Raw genomic sequence first — 17,489 nt, 5'->3', positions numbered from 1 at the left:
TTTAGAGTGGATTGCTGTGCTAAGAATATAAGAAACATGCATTTTCTCTTTTTATTAGAATTTTCCATTGCACCAAATTGAGCCACAGCAACGCGTGGCAGGGTACAGCTAGTATATATATATATATATATATATATATATATATATATATATATATATATATATATATATATATATATATACGAATATGTTTTCTTATATATATATATATATATATATATATATATATATATACGAATATGTTTTCTTATATATATATATATATATATATATATATATACGAATATATGACGAATATTTTTTCTAATATATATATATATATATATATATATATATATGTGTGTGTGTGTGTGTGTGCATGTGTGTGTGTTGCAATGGTAAGTTATTTCATAACTTACTACCTAGCTCTACATATGTATTGAACACTGCAAATTTACGCATAAAATTATATCTGCGTATATTAATTTATGTGATTAAATGAAGTAGTCATATATATATATATATATATATATATATATATATATATATATATATAGTCATGCATATACATATGTGTGTGTATACATATATTAGAAAAAAATATTCGTACCAAGAGTAAAATTAATATAATATATATGTATGTGTGCGTGCGTGCGAATTTTTCTTTATATATATATATATATATATATATATATATATATATATATATATATATATATATATATATATAAAGAGAGAGAGAGAGAGAGACAGACAGACAGACAGACCGACAGAGAAAGAGAGAGAAAGATTTCTCAAGACATAAAAGAGAAGAGGATCGAAGAAGAATCTAAAAAGATTCGTGTGTGTGTGTGTGTAAATATTAATCTTTAATCCATTAAAGGGGCTCTATTTATTATTAAACACAGTCAAAATTCCCTGGATTAGAAATGTCTATAGGTTAAAATATCTAATGTCTAAATATGTTTGTATGCACTGGATTCACTCTTGAACAGATTAATTGATCATTATGAATTTTACAAACCTAGCTGATAGGCATAAAATGGCCGCAATGTACGCTATATTAAGTTTTAAGCAAAACCTCCGATTTTTTGTGAAATTTTCAAAACATCATTATACACATCGATTAATTTTCAAACATATTTCCTAAATCTCATTTGATTTTGAGTATGTTATTGTAATTTTTAGGGAACATAATATAGACACAACTTTTTTATTTTAATTTAAATATTCTATTTGAGTTTAATCCATAGCCATCAGGCACAAATAAAGCAACATTCACTTAATTCCAATTTTCTCTTAAGACCCTTAAGTTTAAGCCTTGAGTTTTAGATGAGTATTTTGTCTAATTTTTGGGGCTGATTTTTTTAAATTTCACACAAATGTGCTTTATGTGTCCCGGAGTGTTCTTAGATAGGTTTGGTATCAGAATGCCCTTGATAAGTATCAAAGGTCGATAATCGAAAAAAATCCGATTAGATGAGGAATTGTCCGAGTTTGACCAAAGTAAACACTCTGATACAGCCTAACATCACAAGGGCGTTTTAGAAGTATTATTACCGCACAAGCAAAATGACGCTGTGTATAAAATCAACAGTAGAATCTTTGATAATAAACGAAGGTTTCTGTTTAGAGCACGATTGAAATATGATTCTTTAATTTAGCATTTTTAACTTTAATTACAAGCCATTATATAAAAAATGATTTCATAAAATCAACAATAGATTCTCTACAGTGCAATGTAAACTAAAATGTATTGTGGAGTTAGACAATGCGGAGAGGCATGTGATGTTTTCTCCTGGTGCGCTGCAGTGGATCCCCAACTATAGCAGGTAATTAATCGATTTTATTGAAAAATGGTCAATTTCACCGATTTCAATGAAAATAAAAGAATTGGAAGTGTGGTACATACGTTGATCCTTATTCAATCTCTGGCAATATCAAGTGTCCCTACTAGTATATATATATATATATATATATATATATATATATATATATATATATATATATATATATATATATATACTAACAATCTTCGTTCATCAAATGTACTTCGTCTAAAATAACAAAATTCGTGTATCTGCGAGTCACACAGTACTATATTTCATCAAAGAATTATTTGTTTCTGAAATAACCCTTCTTTTAGTCTAATAAAACCTGTGTTTTGAACTCAACTTAAATTTATTATTCATTGACTTAGTCGCAATTATAAATGCACACACACACACACACACACACACACACACACACATATATATATATATATATATATATATATATATTACGTCAAGATTGCTTTCAGGTCAGATCCAAATGGAAAACCTAGTTTACTATCAAATTATATTGAAATATAAGTTTATATCAGACTGTTATCGGAATCATCAGTGCAATGAGTAAGTCATCTCCCTCTCAGTACAGACGAATAAGTCTCCTGTGTGTTATGAGTAAGTTGCTGGAATACATATTAAATAGAGAAATAGTCAACCACCTCAGCAGGAATAACCTTCTTATTGACACACAATATGGTTTCCGCTCTGCAATATCTACCGCAGATGTGCTGACGGTTATATCCCACAGTATTAGGGAATCTCTTGACAAAGGCTTCCTTTCTAGGGCAATTGCTCTTGACATATCTAAGGCCTTCGACAAGGTATGGCATAAGGGTCTACTTCACAAGATTTCCAGCTACGGTATAACTAGAAATGTTTCCTCAATCATTAAATCATTTCTCTCCGATAGGCTCATAAGAGTAGTGGTAGATGGACAAAAATCGGAGGCCTGCAATATAAATGCTGGAGTCCCTCAGGGGTCAATCCTGGGTCCAACTCTCTTCCTGATCTACATCAATGACCTCCCTAAACACATACTTAAATCATTCGTTGACATCTATGCTGATGACACGACCATCTACGGCAACACATCAAAGGCTGTAAATGACAAAGTTCTCTCTGATTCTCTCTCCTTTGATCTCGAGCGCGTGGTTCAGTGGGGGAAGATGTGGCTGGTTACCTTTAATGCATCCAAAACCAAACTCTTATCTTTACATCATCAACGCTCTGATCCCCATCTGGCATCAATTGTGATGGATGGCTCTCGTCTGGGTGAGGCCCCGTGTTTCGACAAGCTTCTGGGTTTGACCTTTACTCCTGATCTGAAATGGAACACGTACATCAAGTCTGTTGCCAAGGTCGCTGGAAAGATGGTAGGATCCTTCTACCGCTCCAGAAGATATCTCACTACTGATGCAATTCTCTATCTATATAAAAGCCAAGTACGTCCAAGGATGGAATACTGTTGCCATATCTGGGCAGGAGCTGCTAAAAACAGCCTATCCTGCCTTGACAGAGTACAAAATAGACATCGTGGCTTAGTGGGGGATGCCCTTTTTTCTACCCTGCAACCTCTCTCCCACAGAAGAGACGTTGCGTTGTTTTATCGTTATTTCCATGGCAGGTGCTCGTCTGAACTCCAATCTCTGGTCCCCCCCTCGCCAATCTTTCACGAAAAACACCCGTCTAGCTGAATCCACTGAAAAAGATTTCCCCCACTCTATATCTGTGCCTAAATCAAAACGCGGATTCCATGAACAAAGCTTCTTTCTTAGAACTGCACGCCTGTGGAACTCTGGTCCGTCTGCGTGCTTCCCTCCGGACTACAACTTGGATGTCTTCAAGTCCAATGTTAACAAATTCCTAATGAACCGCCCCCTTAATTAAACACTTCATCAAATCTCCACACTAACGTAATGTTCTTGCAATAACCCTTATCCCTGAGTGGCTTCCGGGCCTTGATAAGTGGTGATCACTGTGTAAAAAAAAAAAAAGTTACGAGGCCGCAAAAAGAAGCTAAGTTGCTACAACACCGAGATACTTACTATGGAGTGGCACTTTCGGTTAAATTCAAATTTCTTATCCGCCAGTTTAAATCCATATTATACTAAAACTCTGTGTCTGCTTGTAACGTGATTTATTTAAGGTCATATTTTAATGTACCTAATACAACAGATGGGGGTTAGAAACTTGGTTTTATTAGTGCTCTTGCAGTCTCCTTACTTTTATTTAATATTTTTATAGCGCTCTGAAGGATTCTTTATTGTTATTTTTTACTGCTTACCTAAAAAAATATTTTCTCTTCTGGTTGGGCGTCTAGAACTTGCTTTTAGCAGTGCGCTGTAGGCCTCCTTGGTTTTTAATTAGCTCTTTTAGTAGCGCTCTTGAGATCTCCTGGGTGTTTTCACTGCTCACTTATGAAATGTTCTTTTTTTAAATTTTATTCGTTATCTTTTGTTTGAAAGTGGTAGATAAGCAGGCGAAAACATTACGTACTTACTTCTCATGTAAAAATTAGTATAAATTCTACAAATTACCGGAAATGATTACAAGAAAAAAATAAAGTGCTTGTGCCGATTAGAGATCTTTGAAACCAACGCATTTTAGGTGAAAACATTATTACGTACATACGTGTCAAATGCAAGATAGGTTACTTTTTTATTTATATGGATAAGTTTATTTTGTTTTAACTTATTTTAAATTGTTCTCTTACAAATAAAAGTTGTGCTAATTACCAAAGGCAATATAAGCTACTCATAAATAAGAAAATAAAGTACTTGTAGATAATTCGATCCATGTGAAAAACAAATAAAATCTTATTCGTGACGGAAAGAAAATGTTAAGAAGGTGCGTTCATTATTTATATTTAAAGCCTAGTGTAGAATGTAGAATGCACTTATTGTCTCTATAGACATACAGCAGTTCTTATATATGAAATTCTTTATTTGGTCAATCAACTCTGGTGTTCTGACTTCTTTATTCCTCCCATACCCCTCGTCATACCTCACAGTCTTCCTTGAATCTCTTATGCCACTCAAAAACTGATGCTCGATTCATGCAAGATGGTCCAAAAGCAGTCTGAAACATTTAATACGTTTAAGCGAAAATATCTCTATTAAGGAAATTCCCCGATGAATGTGGGGTGCGTGGGAGTAGATAGTCTTATTTGTGGAATACGTAGTAGGAAGAAGCAGCTTATTCGAAATTAATATAAAAAAATTTTGAAAAAATTTGAAAAAAGAATTTGGAAAAATTTTGAAAAAAGAAAGTTTCCTGGGAACACTCATTAGAAGCTGTAAAATATATGCCTTCTACTTGAGTGGCGACTGGAACAGACAGCATATGAAGATTTTAGTTCTAAATCAATAATAGATAAATCGACATAAATAAATCAACTTTACTTTATTATATATATATATATATATATATATATATATATATATATATATATATATATATATATATATATAATATTATTGCTATTTTTAAATTGAAATTCTATTTAAAATCAATGTGGTAGATTTTCCATTTTTAATTAAAATTGTATTCGTTATTAGTTTAGTAATCGCACATATCACTGATACATATTTACTGTTTCATCGCTTGGATTAGAGAAACGAGATTTCTTGAGCTAATCTCATTTCCTGGGCAACGCCGGAGCACGGTTCATCTAGTTTAAAACAACATCTTATCTTTCTTTTTTATTTTAATTTAGTGTTTTTATCTTAATTTTATTTTGAATCCTACGTTTTAAAAAATTTTTTTCTGGTTTTAAGATAAATTTCGCTTATTTCTCCATTTATTTATTTATTTCGTAAAACACACCCATATATTAAAAAGAAACAAGGGTGACCAATGTTCGTTTTTTTTTTTTTTTTTATCACTTAGCATTCGTAAATAAATTTTGGGTTTTTTTATGTGAAGATGATTTAGCTTATTGTTTCTGAAAGTAAGCTATGCCACCCCTCTGGGAGTGGCGTTCTGGTAGCGAAGGAAATGACGTAAATATGAAGTTAAGGACGACAGTGTAATAGTAAGAGCAACTTGTTTTTTGTTTTGTTTTTTGTAGTTGTTGTTATTGTTGTTGTTGTTTTTTGTTTTTTATAAAACATGTATGAAAAAATATATGACTTTGACTCAGCCACTAATGTATGCATAGATAATTATATTGATATTAGAATTTAAAATCAAAAGTCCGAATGTTTGTTTAGGGAGTTGAGTTATTGTTTTTCTGGCACTCCCTAATAAAATAAATATTTCAACACAAGCTACTAAATAAACGAACAAACGACTTCGTAAAACTTGCAAGGAAAAGGTTTATTGAAGCAAGGGCATGATGCCATTTAGATATAGCTAGGATAGAACTCGTCTGCCTTTGCCCGGTAATTAATCCATAGTGGGAATTGTAGATACCGGTGTAGGCACACAGAGAGAGTGTGAGGAAACAGGTCCGTTCTCTTTGACGTCTCGCTGGAAAAGGGTAGAGTTTTTCTCGTCCGGGACAGAATCAGTTATAGTTCCTTAAGGGGGTAAGGAAAAGCCCTGCGCTATGCCTCTGATTGGTCAGTATGTGCCATATCGCACAGTCAGTGGAGGCACTGACGTACAAGAAAAGAGTTCTATTTGTTTCTGCTACATTTGTTTTACCAGAAAACACAACACATGTTCGATTCGTAATTAGTGCACGTTATCACAAATAGCCAGTGCGTTTGCATCGACTAGATCGGTTAGGCTACATGATTAGTCTACACCATTTAACGCTTCAATTTAATTTAAATCTTATAATTTTCAGAATTTTTAAATACGAGGTACCTTCAATAAGTTTCCAGACGTTTTTTTCTTATTGGAACTTTTATTGATAATACACATATGAAACTCTATCCCCTTTGAAGTAATCTCCTTCAGAGTTTAGTGAAACGCACCAAAAAAAGATGGCCGCCGTCCGCATACTTCGCAAGTGCCTTTTGTTGTTTCATGAAGACAAAAAGTATTAAAACTAAAGTAATTTTTCTAAATAAAATATTTGTTTTATTATTTGATAATACAGAAGTGTTTGATTTGTGTTTTTTAGAGGAGGGATTGTTTCGTAATGACACAAGAAATGTGAAAAACTAAAGTAACATTTTATTTATAAATATATGGTTTCGTTTTTTCGTGTCTTCCGTTCGTTTCGTTACATAATCAATCGTATCCACTTCGCAGTGATCTTGGAGATTACCTAAAAATATACAAATTTATTTTTTTAAGGAGGGGGGGCTCGTTTTAAAACTATATCTACCTCAGTATTTTCTTTAATTTTCTATTTTAAGCGATTATCGAGACTCCAACGACGTGATCTTCTCATGTCGGACATTTTTTGTTCAAAAGTAACATTCGACGTTACTTGTTTGTTTGTTTATTTACTAAATAAACTCTTTAAGCTAGGTAGAAAACGAATACTTAGAAAAATCAATTTAATTTTTTTTAAAACAACAGTAAACAAATAAAATAGTTTTTTTTAATATTACGGGATGTGTATTCTTCTTCAAGAACGGCCATAAAATGTGTTTTCAATCTATATTTATTCAATAAGGGACCACTTTTCCTTCCTAGCAATATATATATATCTTTATATATATATATATATATATATATATATATATATATATATATATATATATATATATATATATATATATATATATATGCTCTGAAACTGGGAGCATATCTTCATTGAACTTTGAAATTTGGTCGGTAATATATATATATATATATATATATATATATATATATATATATATATATATAATATAAAGCTGAATGCCTGTGTGTGTGTGTGTGTGCGTATCTGTGTGTGTGTGTGTGTGCGTATCTGTGTGTGTGTGTGTGTGTGTGTGTGTGTGTGTGTGTGTGTGTGATCACGAATAGGCTCCTATATGGTTGACTATTTTAAAAAACTGATTACATATAATGATGGAAGATGTATCGAGACACTGGAATGGGTATGTTTGATCTGGCAGAAGGGTGATTTATTAAAATTATGGGGTCTGCGTTCGCGCCTGGTCCACAAAGCATGGAAATAAAAAATTAAAAAAAAAAAACGTTTACAAGTGTTTTTGATATAGATGTACATAAGAATACTTTGATAAGTATGTTTTAACTTAAATAGGTATGGTATAATAAAATTGTGGGGTCTGCGTTCGCGCCTGGCCTCCATAGAATGGAAATAGGCACAAACTTTAATAAAGACTTTTCATATCTATCTGCGTAAGTATACTTTGATAATTATGTTTCAGTTTGCAAAAATATGGTATAATAAAATTATGGGGTGTTCGTTCGCGCCTGACCTCCATAGAATGGAAATATGTCACAAAGTTTAACAAGGTTTTTTATTATAGATCCACAGAATATTGTGGTAAGTGTTTCAGTGTGAACAGGTATTGTATAATAAATTATGGGGTTTATCTATTTCATTTTTACTTTCATCATATTTTCTTTTGGTTTTGATACCCCCAAATTCGAAGCTATCTCTTTACAATCCTTCCTTTTCATAACTTTCATAAATCAGAGTCCATTTGCTATAGGCTGTTTTTGAACCCAGTCAACAACGGGTACTTTTGCTAGTATATATATATATATATATATATATATATATATATATATATATATATATATATATATATAAATAAATGCATCGACAATTATGTAATTTCCGTGTTATAATTTTTATCTTATTGCTCTGTTTACCACATTGAGCTCTCATACCCGGATTTCCTCTGGATTTATTCCATTATAACACTATATATATATATATATATATATATATATATATATATATATATATATATATATATATATATATATATATATATATATATATATATACTGGTGCTGCAGAAAACTTTATACAAAAAAACAAAAAGAATTGAAAATCTTACATGTAGAGACCCAATAGTTCATTTAGTAACGATTAGAATTACATACATTTTATTTTTTCAATGTAAACTCCGCCAGCTAGTAGTTAACTAAAGATGAGCATCCCATGAGAAAACCGAAAAAACTAATAGGAAATTAATTAAAATGAATGATTAAAAGAATATGCAAATTAGCTAGATCTTTTGCAGGTGAATTCAATTCCACGCCCCAAATATAATAAAATTATATTTCCTTTTTAAATAAATAGAAAAAAGGAGTTTTGAATATCAATATCAATACACAAAAAATACATATATATATATATATGTATATATATATAGGAACATCTAAATTAATGATAAATTTTGAAATATTTATTGTACGAAACATGGTGAGTAACATGGTCAGATTTATTTATTTATTTAAAACTTTTCCATTTAGATTCGGCATTAAATAACCTGAAAAGGGTTGATATGCCGTAAAACAAAAAGATTCGGAATTAGAGTATATTTGTTGTTTTCAAGTCGGTTTCTATTCAACCCATAGTTGGGGCCCTAACAGGTACTACCATTCCTGGGAGCAATGGCAATTAAAGTGTGGCACCACACTTCCCAAAGCCCGCAAGCTGGTGCCTCAGCACTGGATATAGTTTAAGGTCATATCCAGGACCACCATTTAGGGGGTTAATCCACATTAATTTACACTTACCTCCTCCCCTAAAAACATTTTTAATGAGTTTAATGTAAAAGCAATAATAGAATAAAGAATTGCTCTTTTTAAAAATGACAGGTATTCCATTAATTATAACATGAAGAATTTATTTATTTATTGTAAATAGAATAAGCATATTAAATGGAGGAGAGGTGGCATGTCGTCTCCATCTGCCAAAAAGTTATACTTACGATTCGTTGCTGGTTTTGAGCAGACTTGTCCAGGAAATGATGTAAATAGAGATATTATTAGTAAAGAAGCAAAAGTCCAATGAATCACAGTTATATCCGCCATTTTTCTTGTTTTCATTTTGTAGCATTAATTTGTTGTTTTTTTTTTATTAATTTATTTTTTATTATTTATTTCTTTTTTGTTACACTTGTAAATTTACTGCTAGTTCAATATCACCATTGAACGAAGATATTTCCCGCTTATTTAGCCAATAGATGTCGCTTTCTTCCTGATGTTTTTTTTTTAATCCTCTGTTGTGTATTTTATATACGTATATCAACTTCAATGAATTAATTGATCGACTCTAAAGATCTTCCCACGAAACAACATTGCTTTCCAACGATAACCAAACATAAAACATAAATCGTTTATTTCATTTACGATCTTTCCTTCTTTCCTTTCTTTTAACGATTATTGTATTTTTTCTTTTAGTTCAGTCCTGGTCGCCATTATTAATGTTTTCCTACCTATGTATATGTGCATATATAAATATTTGTACGTATATTGCAATTTGCTTGCCACCTCTGGTGACGTTCGACTTAATAGCTTTTGTCCTGTCGACGTGATCACTATTTTATAGCAGTACAAATGAATTTAACTAGATTTCTTTTTGGTGACTGTGATTTTTTTAATGCATGTGTAGATATATTTTTGTGAAGATTAGTACACTATATTATGGTTTATTGTGACTAGAGCTCTATCCGATAGAGTATTAAGCTCTTTGTTTTTTCCACGATGTACTGTCTTAATTTACTTATGTTTCAATGTTGAGAAGTTGATTTTCTTGATATATATCTTTATATGTATTTATGTGTGTGTATCTATATATATATATATGTGTGTGTATGTGTGTGTGTGCGCGCGCGTATGTGTGTATTAATGTATATATTGGATATATATAAATATACATATATATATATGTGTGTGCTTTTCTCTCTTTTTTCTTTTTTTTTTTTTTTTTGTCTTTCTCTTTATCGTTCTCTCCCTCTTTTTTTTTCCTGATATTTATATATTTCCTTTAACACGATGTTATTTTCTTTCTTTTTTTATCTTCTCCTTTTCTCTTTTTGTTTATCCAAGTTTCGTATTCAGTGTTGATGTGCTTCTTATATTTTTGGTTTCTTCTTTTCTCAGATTTTCTCCCCTTTCTTTTTATTCTTTCCAAAAAGTAAGTATTCTTATTTTTTGATTTTCCTTTATCTTTTTTTTTGTTTGTTTGTTTTGTTTTGTTTTTGTTTTTTTGTTGGGGGGGGGGGCAATTGGTATTGTCCTTTTTTTTCTTTCGTTCTTTCTTTTGGTCCCTTTCTTTTCGTTGTTCACTTTTCTATCCCTTCGCACCCCTCTCTCTCTCTCTCTCTCTCTCTCTCTCTCTCTTTCTCTCTCTCTCTCTCTCTCTCTCTCTCTCTCTGAAAAAAAGTCCCCAGCCGATATTTTTTTCTATTTTAATGTACTTCTGTTTCTTGCTTGCCTTCCTTTACAACTCTATTAATATTCCAAGCCCTTTTCAAAACACGCAAAATGTTCGTTCTGTAGCCGACACCAACGCGCCAACGCTTGTAAATGACATGAAATGTCATATATCAAACCATCGATTAACACCCACCCACCCACCCCATCTCCCACTGTGTTTACATGCCACATGTTCCCGGATGACATCAGCCAGCAAAGCAGAGAGCGACATCTGGTGTCAAGATAAATTTTTTTTCAGACCATCAAAGGCTATCATGATCACAGCACGGTTTCTTTTTCAATAATCTGATTTGTTTCCCTTCTCCAGTGAAAATCATAAAAGACACATTCAAACACGTAAACATTATCAAATCAAATGAAATGTTGCATTTGAATTTCTGACTAAATATGTCTTCGCTATTTCATCACTATTTTCAATCAGTTGTTGGTTGGTTTGTTGCTTTTGTTTGACCACATATCAACCCTTTTCAGGTTATTTAATGATGAATCCAGTGATTTTGAAACAAATTTTTTTAATAGATCATATATATTTGTTTTGCATTTTTTTTTGTTTTTTTTTTTTGTTTTTTTTTTTCAAGTTGGTTTCTATTTAACCCATAATTGGAACCCTAACAGGTACTAGCACTACGGTCAGAGTGGACCTGGGAGCAATGGCAATTAAAGGGTGGCTCCACACTCCCCAAAGCCCGCAAGTTGGGGCTTCACTATCGGATATAGTTTAAGGTCATATCCAGAACCATTTTCAATCGGTAATCGATAGGTAAAAACAACATTCACTACTACTGCTTCATACATTTGCAATGTTACATCATTATCTTTAATCAAGAGTCGATAGATAAAAACAACATTCACTGCTGCTGCTGTTTCGGATATTTTCAATATGACATCACTATTTACAATGAATAGTTGATAGGTAAAACCAACGTTCACAGCTCGTGCTGTTTTGAACATTTTCAATATTAAATCACTATTTTCAATGTTACATAATTTTTTTCAGTCAGTAGTCGACATGTAAAAGCAACATTCACTGCCACCGCTGCTTTAAACATTTTCAATATTATATCATTATTTTTATCAGTAGTCGATGGGTAATAATAACATTCAGTGCTGCTGCTTTGAGCATGTTTTAATATTAAATAAATATTTTCAATCAAGAGTCGATAGGTAAAAACAGCATACGCTGCCGCCGCTGTTTGAACATTTTTCAATATTAAGGAACTATTTTCAATCAAGAGTCAATAGATAAAAACAACATCCACTGCTGTTGCTGTTTCGAACATTCTCAATATTACATCACTATTTACAATGAAGAGTTGATAGGTAAAAACAACATTCACAGCTGGTGCTGTTTTGAACATTTTTTTTTTAATTATTTTCAATTAAGAGTTGATAGATTAAAACAACATTCACTGTCACTGTTATTTCGAACATTTTCAATATTACGTCACTATTTTCGATCAGCAATATAATATTAAAAGCCAGTGCGACCAGCGGGCAAATCCTCATCAGCTAAACGAAAAAAGATTTTATGAGATTTGTAATTCTCACTCCCCCCCCCCAGCTCTCTGAGATTAGCATTTCCTCCTCTGTCGTTTGGAGATCGCATCATCTTCTATTATCCTGTGATAATGTGTTGAACAGGAAGCTCTTCTAAAGAAGCTCTGCCCGTGAAAATTTCGCCTCAGGCTAGGTACATAGAAAAAGGAAAGTATCTCTCTCTCTCTCTCTCTCTCTCTCTCTCTCTCTCTCTCTCTCTCTCTCTCAATATGATAGCAAAACGAATTTCTGATGAAATGGGTAACGATGCAGGCCAGACGATCCTGTAGGTTTCATAGTACAACGTTCACTTATGGACGCAGTCTTCTAGTGAAAAAGGCATGCATCAAAAGTAATAAGAAAGCTTGTCCATACGTAATATATAAACTGTATTTAGGTTTTATTGAACAAACGAAAGGAATAAGTTTAGAACTGTTAAGTAAAATTAAAAGGTCAACAGCAAGTAAATGTTAAAAAAGTCTAAATTTCTAGACTAAGTGTGAACTTAGGGCCATGTGAGTTCAATGCTCAGGCTGTAATCGTCCGTTCGTTGTGTCGGTCCAAAACTGTTTTTCTGTTCGAACACTGTTCACAGTGTCAACCGTGTAGTTTCAGTTATTGTTGCAACAGAATTATCCTACTAAATAAAACCACACTAACAAGTAAATGATTAATCGCAGTCCGACTAAATCGAAACCCAAGTCTAGCAATATATTGACTAAGCGTTCAAGAGATCCATATTTTTCCGGAAGTACACAAACCTCAACCGACTGTGAGACAAACAGAAAACCAACTGACTGTGAGACGCCCATGGATCAATTTCACCACCTTCCCATCTGCTGGAATATATATAAACATTGCTGGAGATGCTAATCTTCTTCAAATCTATGAACATCAAAAATGTAATGCTTGTGTAACTAGGCCGTCTCTAGTCCCTAAACGCAGTGGCTAACCCTAAGTCCCCGTGGCTGCACTCTTATCTTCGTCTAGTGATAGATCCTTCAAAATGTAACACTTACTTGTTACTGGAATTACCGTTCTGGTGCTCAGAGTGCACAAAACGTGTATGACCCTAAGTCTGTCTGGCAATACCTTTATCTCGTGGGTTAGCCGTTCAAAAGTATAGTAGTACTCTTTTCTGAACAACAGATTCGCAAATGAGAAATCTTAGCCAGACCAAATTAAACCCCGAATCTAATTGTACGCAATTTATGAGCTAAAAGCTCAAAGGCTCATCTCTCATTGAGGATACACAACCCTCCAGCGACTGTGAGACGTATTGGGCCAACTTCACCCCTGCTCATTTACTGGAATATACATTCCTGGGGCCTACTTAAAAATGCTAATCCATTTTTAATCTAATAACATAAAAACAATCTAATGCCTGAGGTTCCCTTATCTAGTGAGCCATTACTTTTGGCAAAACTAAAGTGGATCAAAACCACAGCAAAGAAATCTCGTATCTGTGCAACTATTACTCTTTTGGAGCTTTATCTCTCAGCATGAACTTCCATTTAAAGAGACACTAACCTTTTTCAAGGGGACAAAACCAACTATGGGAGGGCAAACCCAAACCGGACATTTCCCTCAAACTCTTATCTGGTTTCTTTTTTATTAATTAAATATTTCCCACTTGCAACAAACCTGTTATTCACACGCAATGCAACTATGCAGTCCACTGGACACTTTAGAATTATATAAAGTAGACTTTAAGTTTACTTTCGGCAACCTTGTAACTCTCGCTTCCCTTATTTTGTCTTTTAATCCTATATTCCATGAGCGATCTTTCTGGCAAAGTGGGAAGAATTATTGTTTACTGAGCCGAAATCTACGCATCTAATCCTTATCGTCAGCTAGTTTTTAACCTTTTGTTTCTTAAACCACGTGGCTTTATATCTTGTCTGGAGCGATTTCAATAGAATAAAATCAAATCGGTCCAAAAAAAAATCGTTCTTGAGAGACTAATTCATACAAAACTGCAAATTCACATTTGTTAAATGCGTTTTTACAATGTTCAATACTAAAACAGGATAGCTCCCTTCTTCATATATATATATATATATATATATATATATATATATATATATATATATATATATATATATATATATAAGGTTTTAGTGGTACAAAATTTTATTAAAGTTTTAAAAAGGATAAGTGGGGTCATTATTAGAATTTTGAGGAAGATCGATGTGCGGAGAAAAAATATACACGAAAAATAGTCAAAAGACTATTCGACTAAAAATAAATAAATAAAAAAGAGCCTCGAGGTACCTTTCGTCCGACACTTGTCAAGAGATTACGTCGACAGCGATTAAAATAAAACAATTTACACATAGTTGAAATTGGAGGCGAAGGAAGAGGTGAAACCAAAAAAAATTATAAAACTACACGGGGTGAATTGAATGAACGAATAACCCGTGATATATCGTCCATATTTCAGAATCTAGGACAAAATTAAAAAAATAAAAATAAAAAGCTAACTTGCCTGCAAATAAGCGCAGAAACAAGAAATAATGACGCAATGTAGGCATTTTTTTTTTTTTTTTTTTTTTTTTTGGTAAATCAGAGCTCTTTAAACTGGTCTAATTTATGCGACAGCCGTAATTGTACTAATGCGCAAACCATCGCTCTGTAGGCAAAAGGAGCTGTCGCATAAATTAGACCTATTTAAAGAGCTCTGATTTACCACACAAAAAATACCTACATTGCGTCATTATTTCTTGTTTCTGCACTTATTTGCAGGCAAGTTAACTTTCTTTTTTTTTCTTTTTTTTTTTTTTTTCTTTTGTCTTAGGTTCTGAAAGTCGATATATCACGGGTTATTCATTCATTTAATTCACCCCGCGTAGTTTTATAATTTTTTTTTTGTTTGTTTCACCCCTTCCTTCGCCTCCAATTTCAACCATGTGTAAATTGTTTTATTTTAATCGCTTTCGACGTAATTTCTTGACAAGTGTCGGACAAAAGGTATCTCGAGGTTCTTTTTTATTTATTTTTATTTTAGTCAAATAGTCTTTTGACTATTTTTCGTGTCTATTTTTTTCTCCGCACATCGATCTTCCTTAAAATTCTAATAATAACTCTACTTATCCTTTTTAAAACTTATATATATATATATATATATATATATATATATATATATATATATATACATATATATATATATATACATATATATATACATATATATATATATATATATATACATATATATATATATACATATATATATATATATACATATATATATATATATATATACATATATATATATATATATACATATATATATATATATATATATATACATACATACATATATATATATATATATATATATATATATATATATGTATGTATGTATGTATGTATATATATATATATATATATATATATATATATATATATATATATATATATATATATATATATATATCACGCCAGCTGTTACATTATGGTTTGATTTTGATGGTCAGGTTCGCTAAAGAACCCGACCTTTTTTGTCTGAATGGGGTGCGGTTTAATTCGCTCCTATGAGGCCATCTTCCCGTGCATTTATTTGCGTGTGCCAGAAGCGCTTTTACCAGGAAATACTTTATTTCACAGAATATTAAGGGGAAAAAATCGTGCATTAATGGCCTAATAGAACCAATAAGAAATAATCAAGCTGTTGTTTGATCCGCACGTAACTCAACGGTTACCAGTATATCTTATTATGAAAGAGCTGTTGCAGATTCATCGCCGATAAGTGCTTTACAAGTGTAAACTGTATTTATATTTGCACAATTAAAAACACTGTATTGATTACTAATTTTCCCAACCTGGCATTGCCCAGAGAAATTTATAAGTAATTTTTGCATGGTCCATGAAAATTAGTAATTAAAGGTTATTAAATCGTTCTGGCATCTTATAAAATGGTGAATATTATTTTATTAATATATAAATCATGTATTCCATTAATTATTGGAATTAATCTAACTAATATTATAATTAATGTTGTTATAACCAGAACGTTCTAATTGCAATAAAGAGTTATCTCCCTTTTCTAGATTTCTTAATGTATTGGAGGCTAAAATCCTAATTAAATTCCTGTTATTCCTAATAGAGTGCACAGATCAATGGCGGCCGAATGTGACGTCAGCACTTTCACAATGAGAAACCCACCTCTCGGTCTACTAAAAAGAATAATACGCTGTATTATTTTTGACCGTTAACAAAAGATTCTGTAAAAATAACTTTTAAAACAATTTAATTAAAGTAAATTGTTTCAAATTACCATAGGGATAAAAAAAAAAAAATCTTAACACTTCAAATATGTATATTCGATTTTAATGATTTTTTAAATATTATTACATTTCCACCCAAAATAAGGCACAGTGCCACTTTGATGTAGGGGGTACTATCTGAGACATAATTTGCAAGGATACTATTTAGGGAGTTGAGCAGCAAGATTTTTGTTTACATTACATTTCAACTTCTGTATGCCTCTACACTGTACACCACCATCTCTCGTCCCTCAACTCCCATCCCGCGCTGAAGCTAGCCGGGACACTGACGTTTCTCTGTTTGCTCAGGACCGTGTCTGCAGGCTAAAAGATAAAACCGCTCTTTGGCAGAAATCACATGATTTATCGATTTCCGCTTTTGGTCCCCCTCCCCCATTTTAGAACACTCTTATTCCACCTTCCTTCGCTATCTCACACTTCTTCAACATCACCATTGTTTCTACATTTGGTTAAATAAAGCACTTTTACAATGTTTGTACGTGGCAGGCTTTTCTATGTGCTCTGTTGCCTTAAAACTCCGAAAAGAAATAACACAAACAGAATTTAATCA

General features: G+C 32.2%; 1 protein-coding gene across 1 annotated transcript in view; it reads right to left on the bottom strand.

The window, feature by feature from the left end:
* The window catches only part of LOC145293773 (uncharacterized), a 61,334-nt gene extending 51,366 nt beyond the window's left edge, over positions 1-9,968 (bottom strand). Inside the window, exon 1 of the mRNA XM_080140286.1 lies at positions 9,605-9,968. Within this exon, the coding sequence (XP_079996412.1) occupies positions 9,605-9,722 (118 nt within the window). The 5' untranslated portion in view covers positions 9,723-9,968. The remainder of the gene's footprint in view (positions 1-9,604) is intronic.
* Between the last annotated feature and the right edge of the window lie 7,521 nt (positions 9,969-17,489).

This window comes from Euprymna scolopes, chromosome 15 (assembly GCF_053919585.1).
Source record: "Euprymna scolopes isolate OS-2025 chromosome 15, ASM5391958v1, whole genome shotgun sequence".
Classification (NCBI taxonomy): domain Eukaryota; kingdom Metazoa; phylum Mollusca; class Cephalopoda; order Sepiida; family Sepiolidae; genus Euprymna; species Euprymna scolopes.
This window is presented reverse-complemented; position numbering and strand designations above follow the sequence as displayed.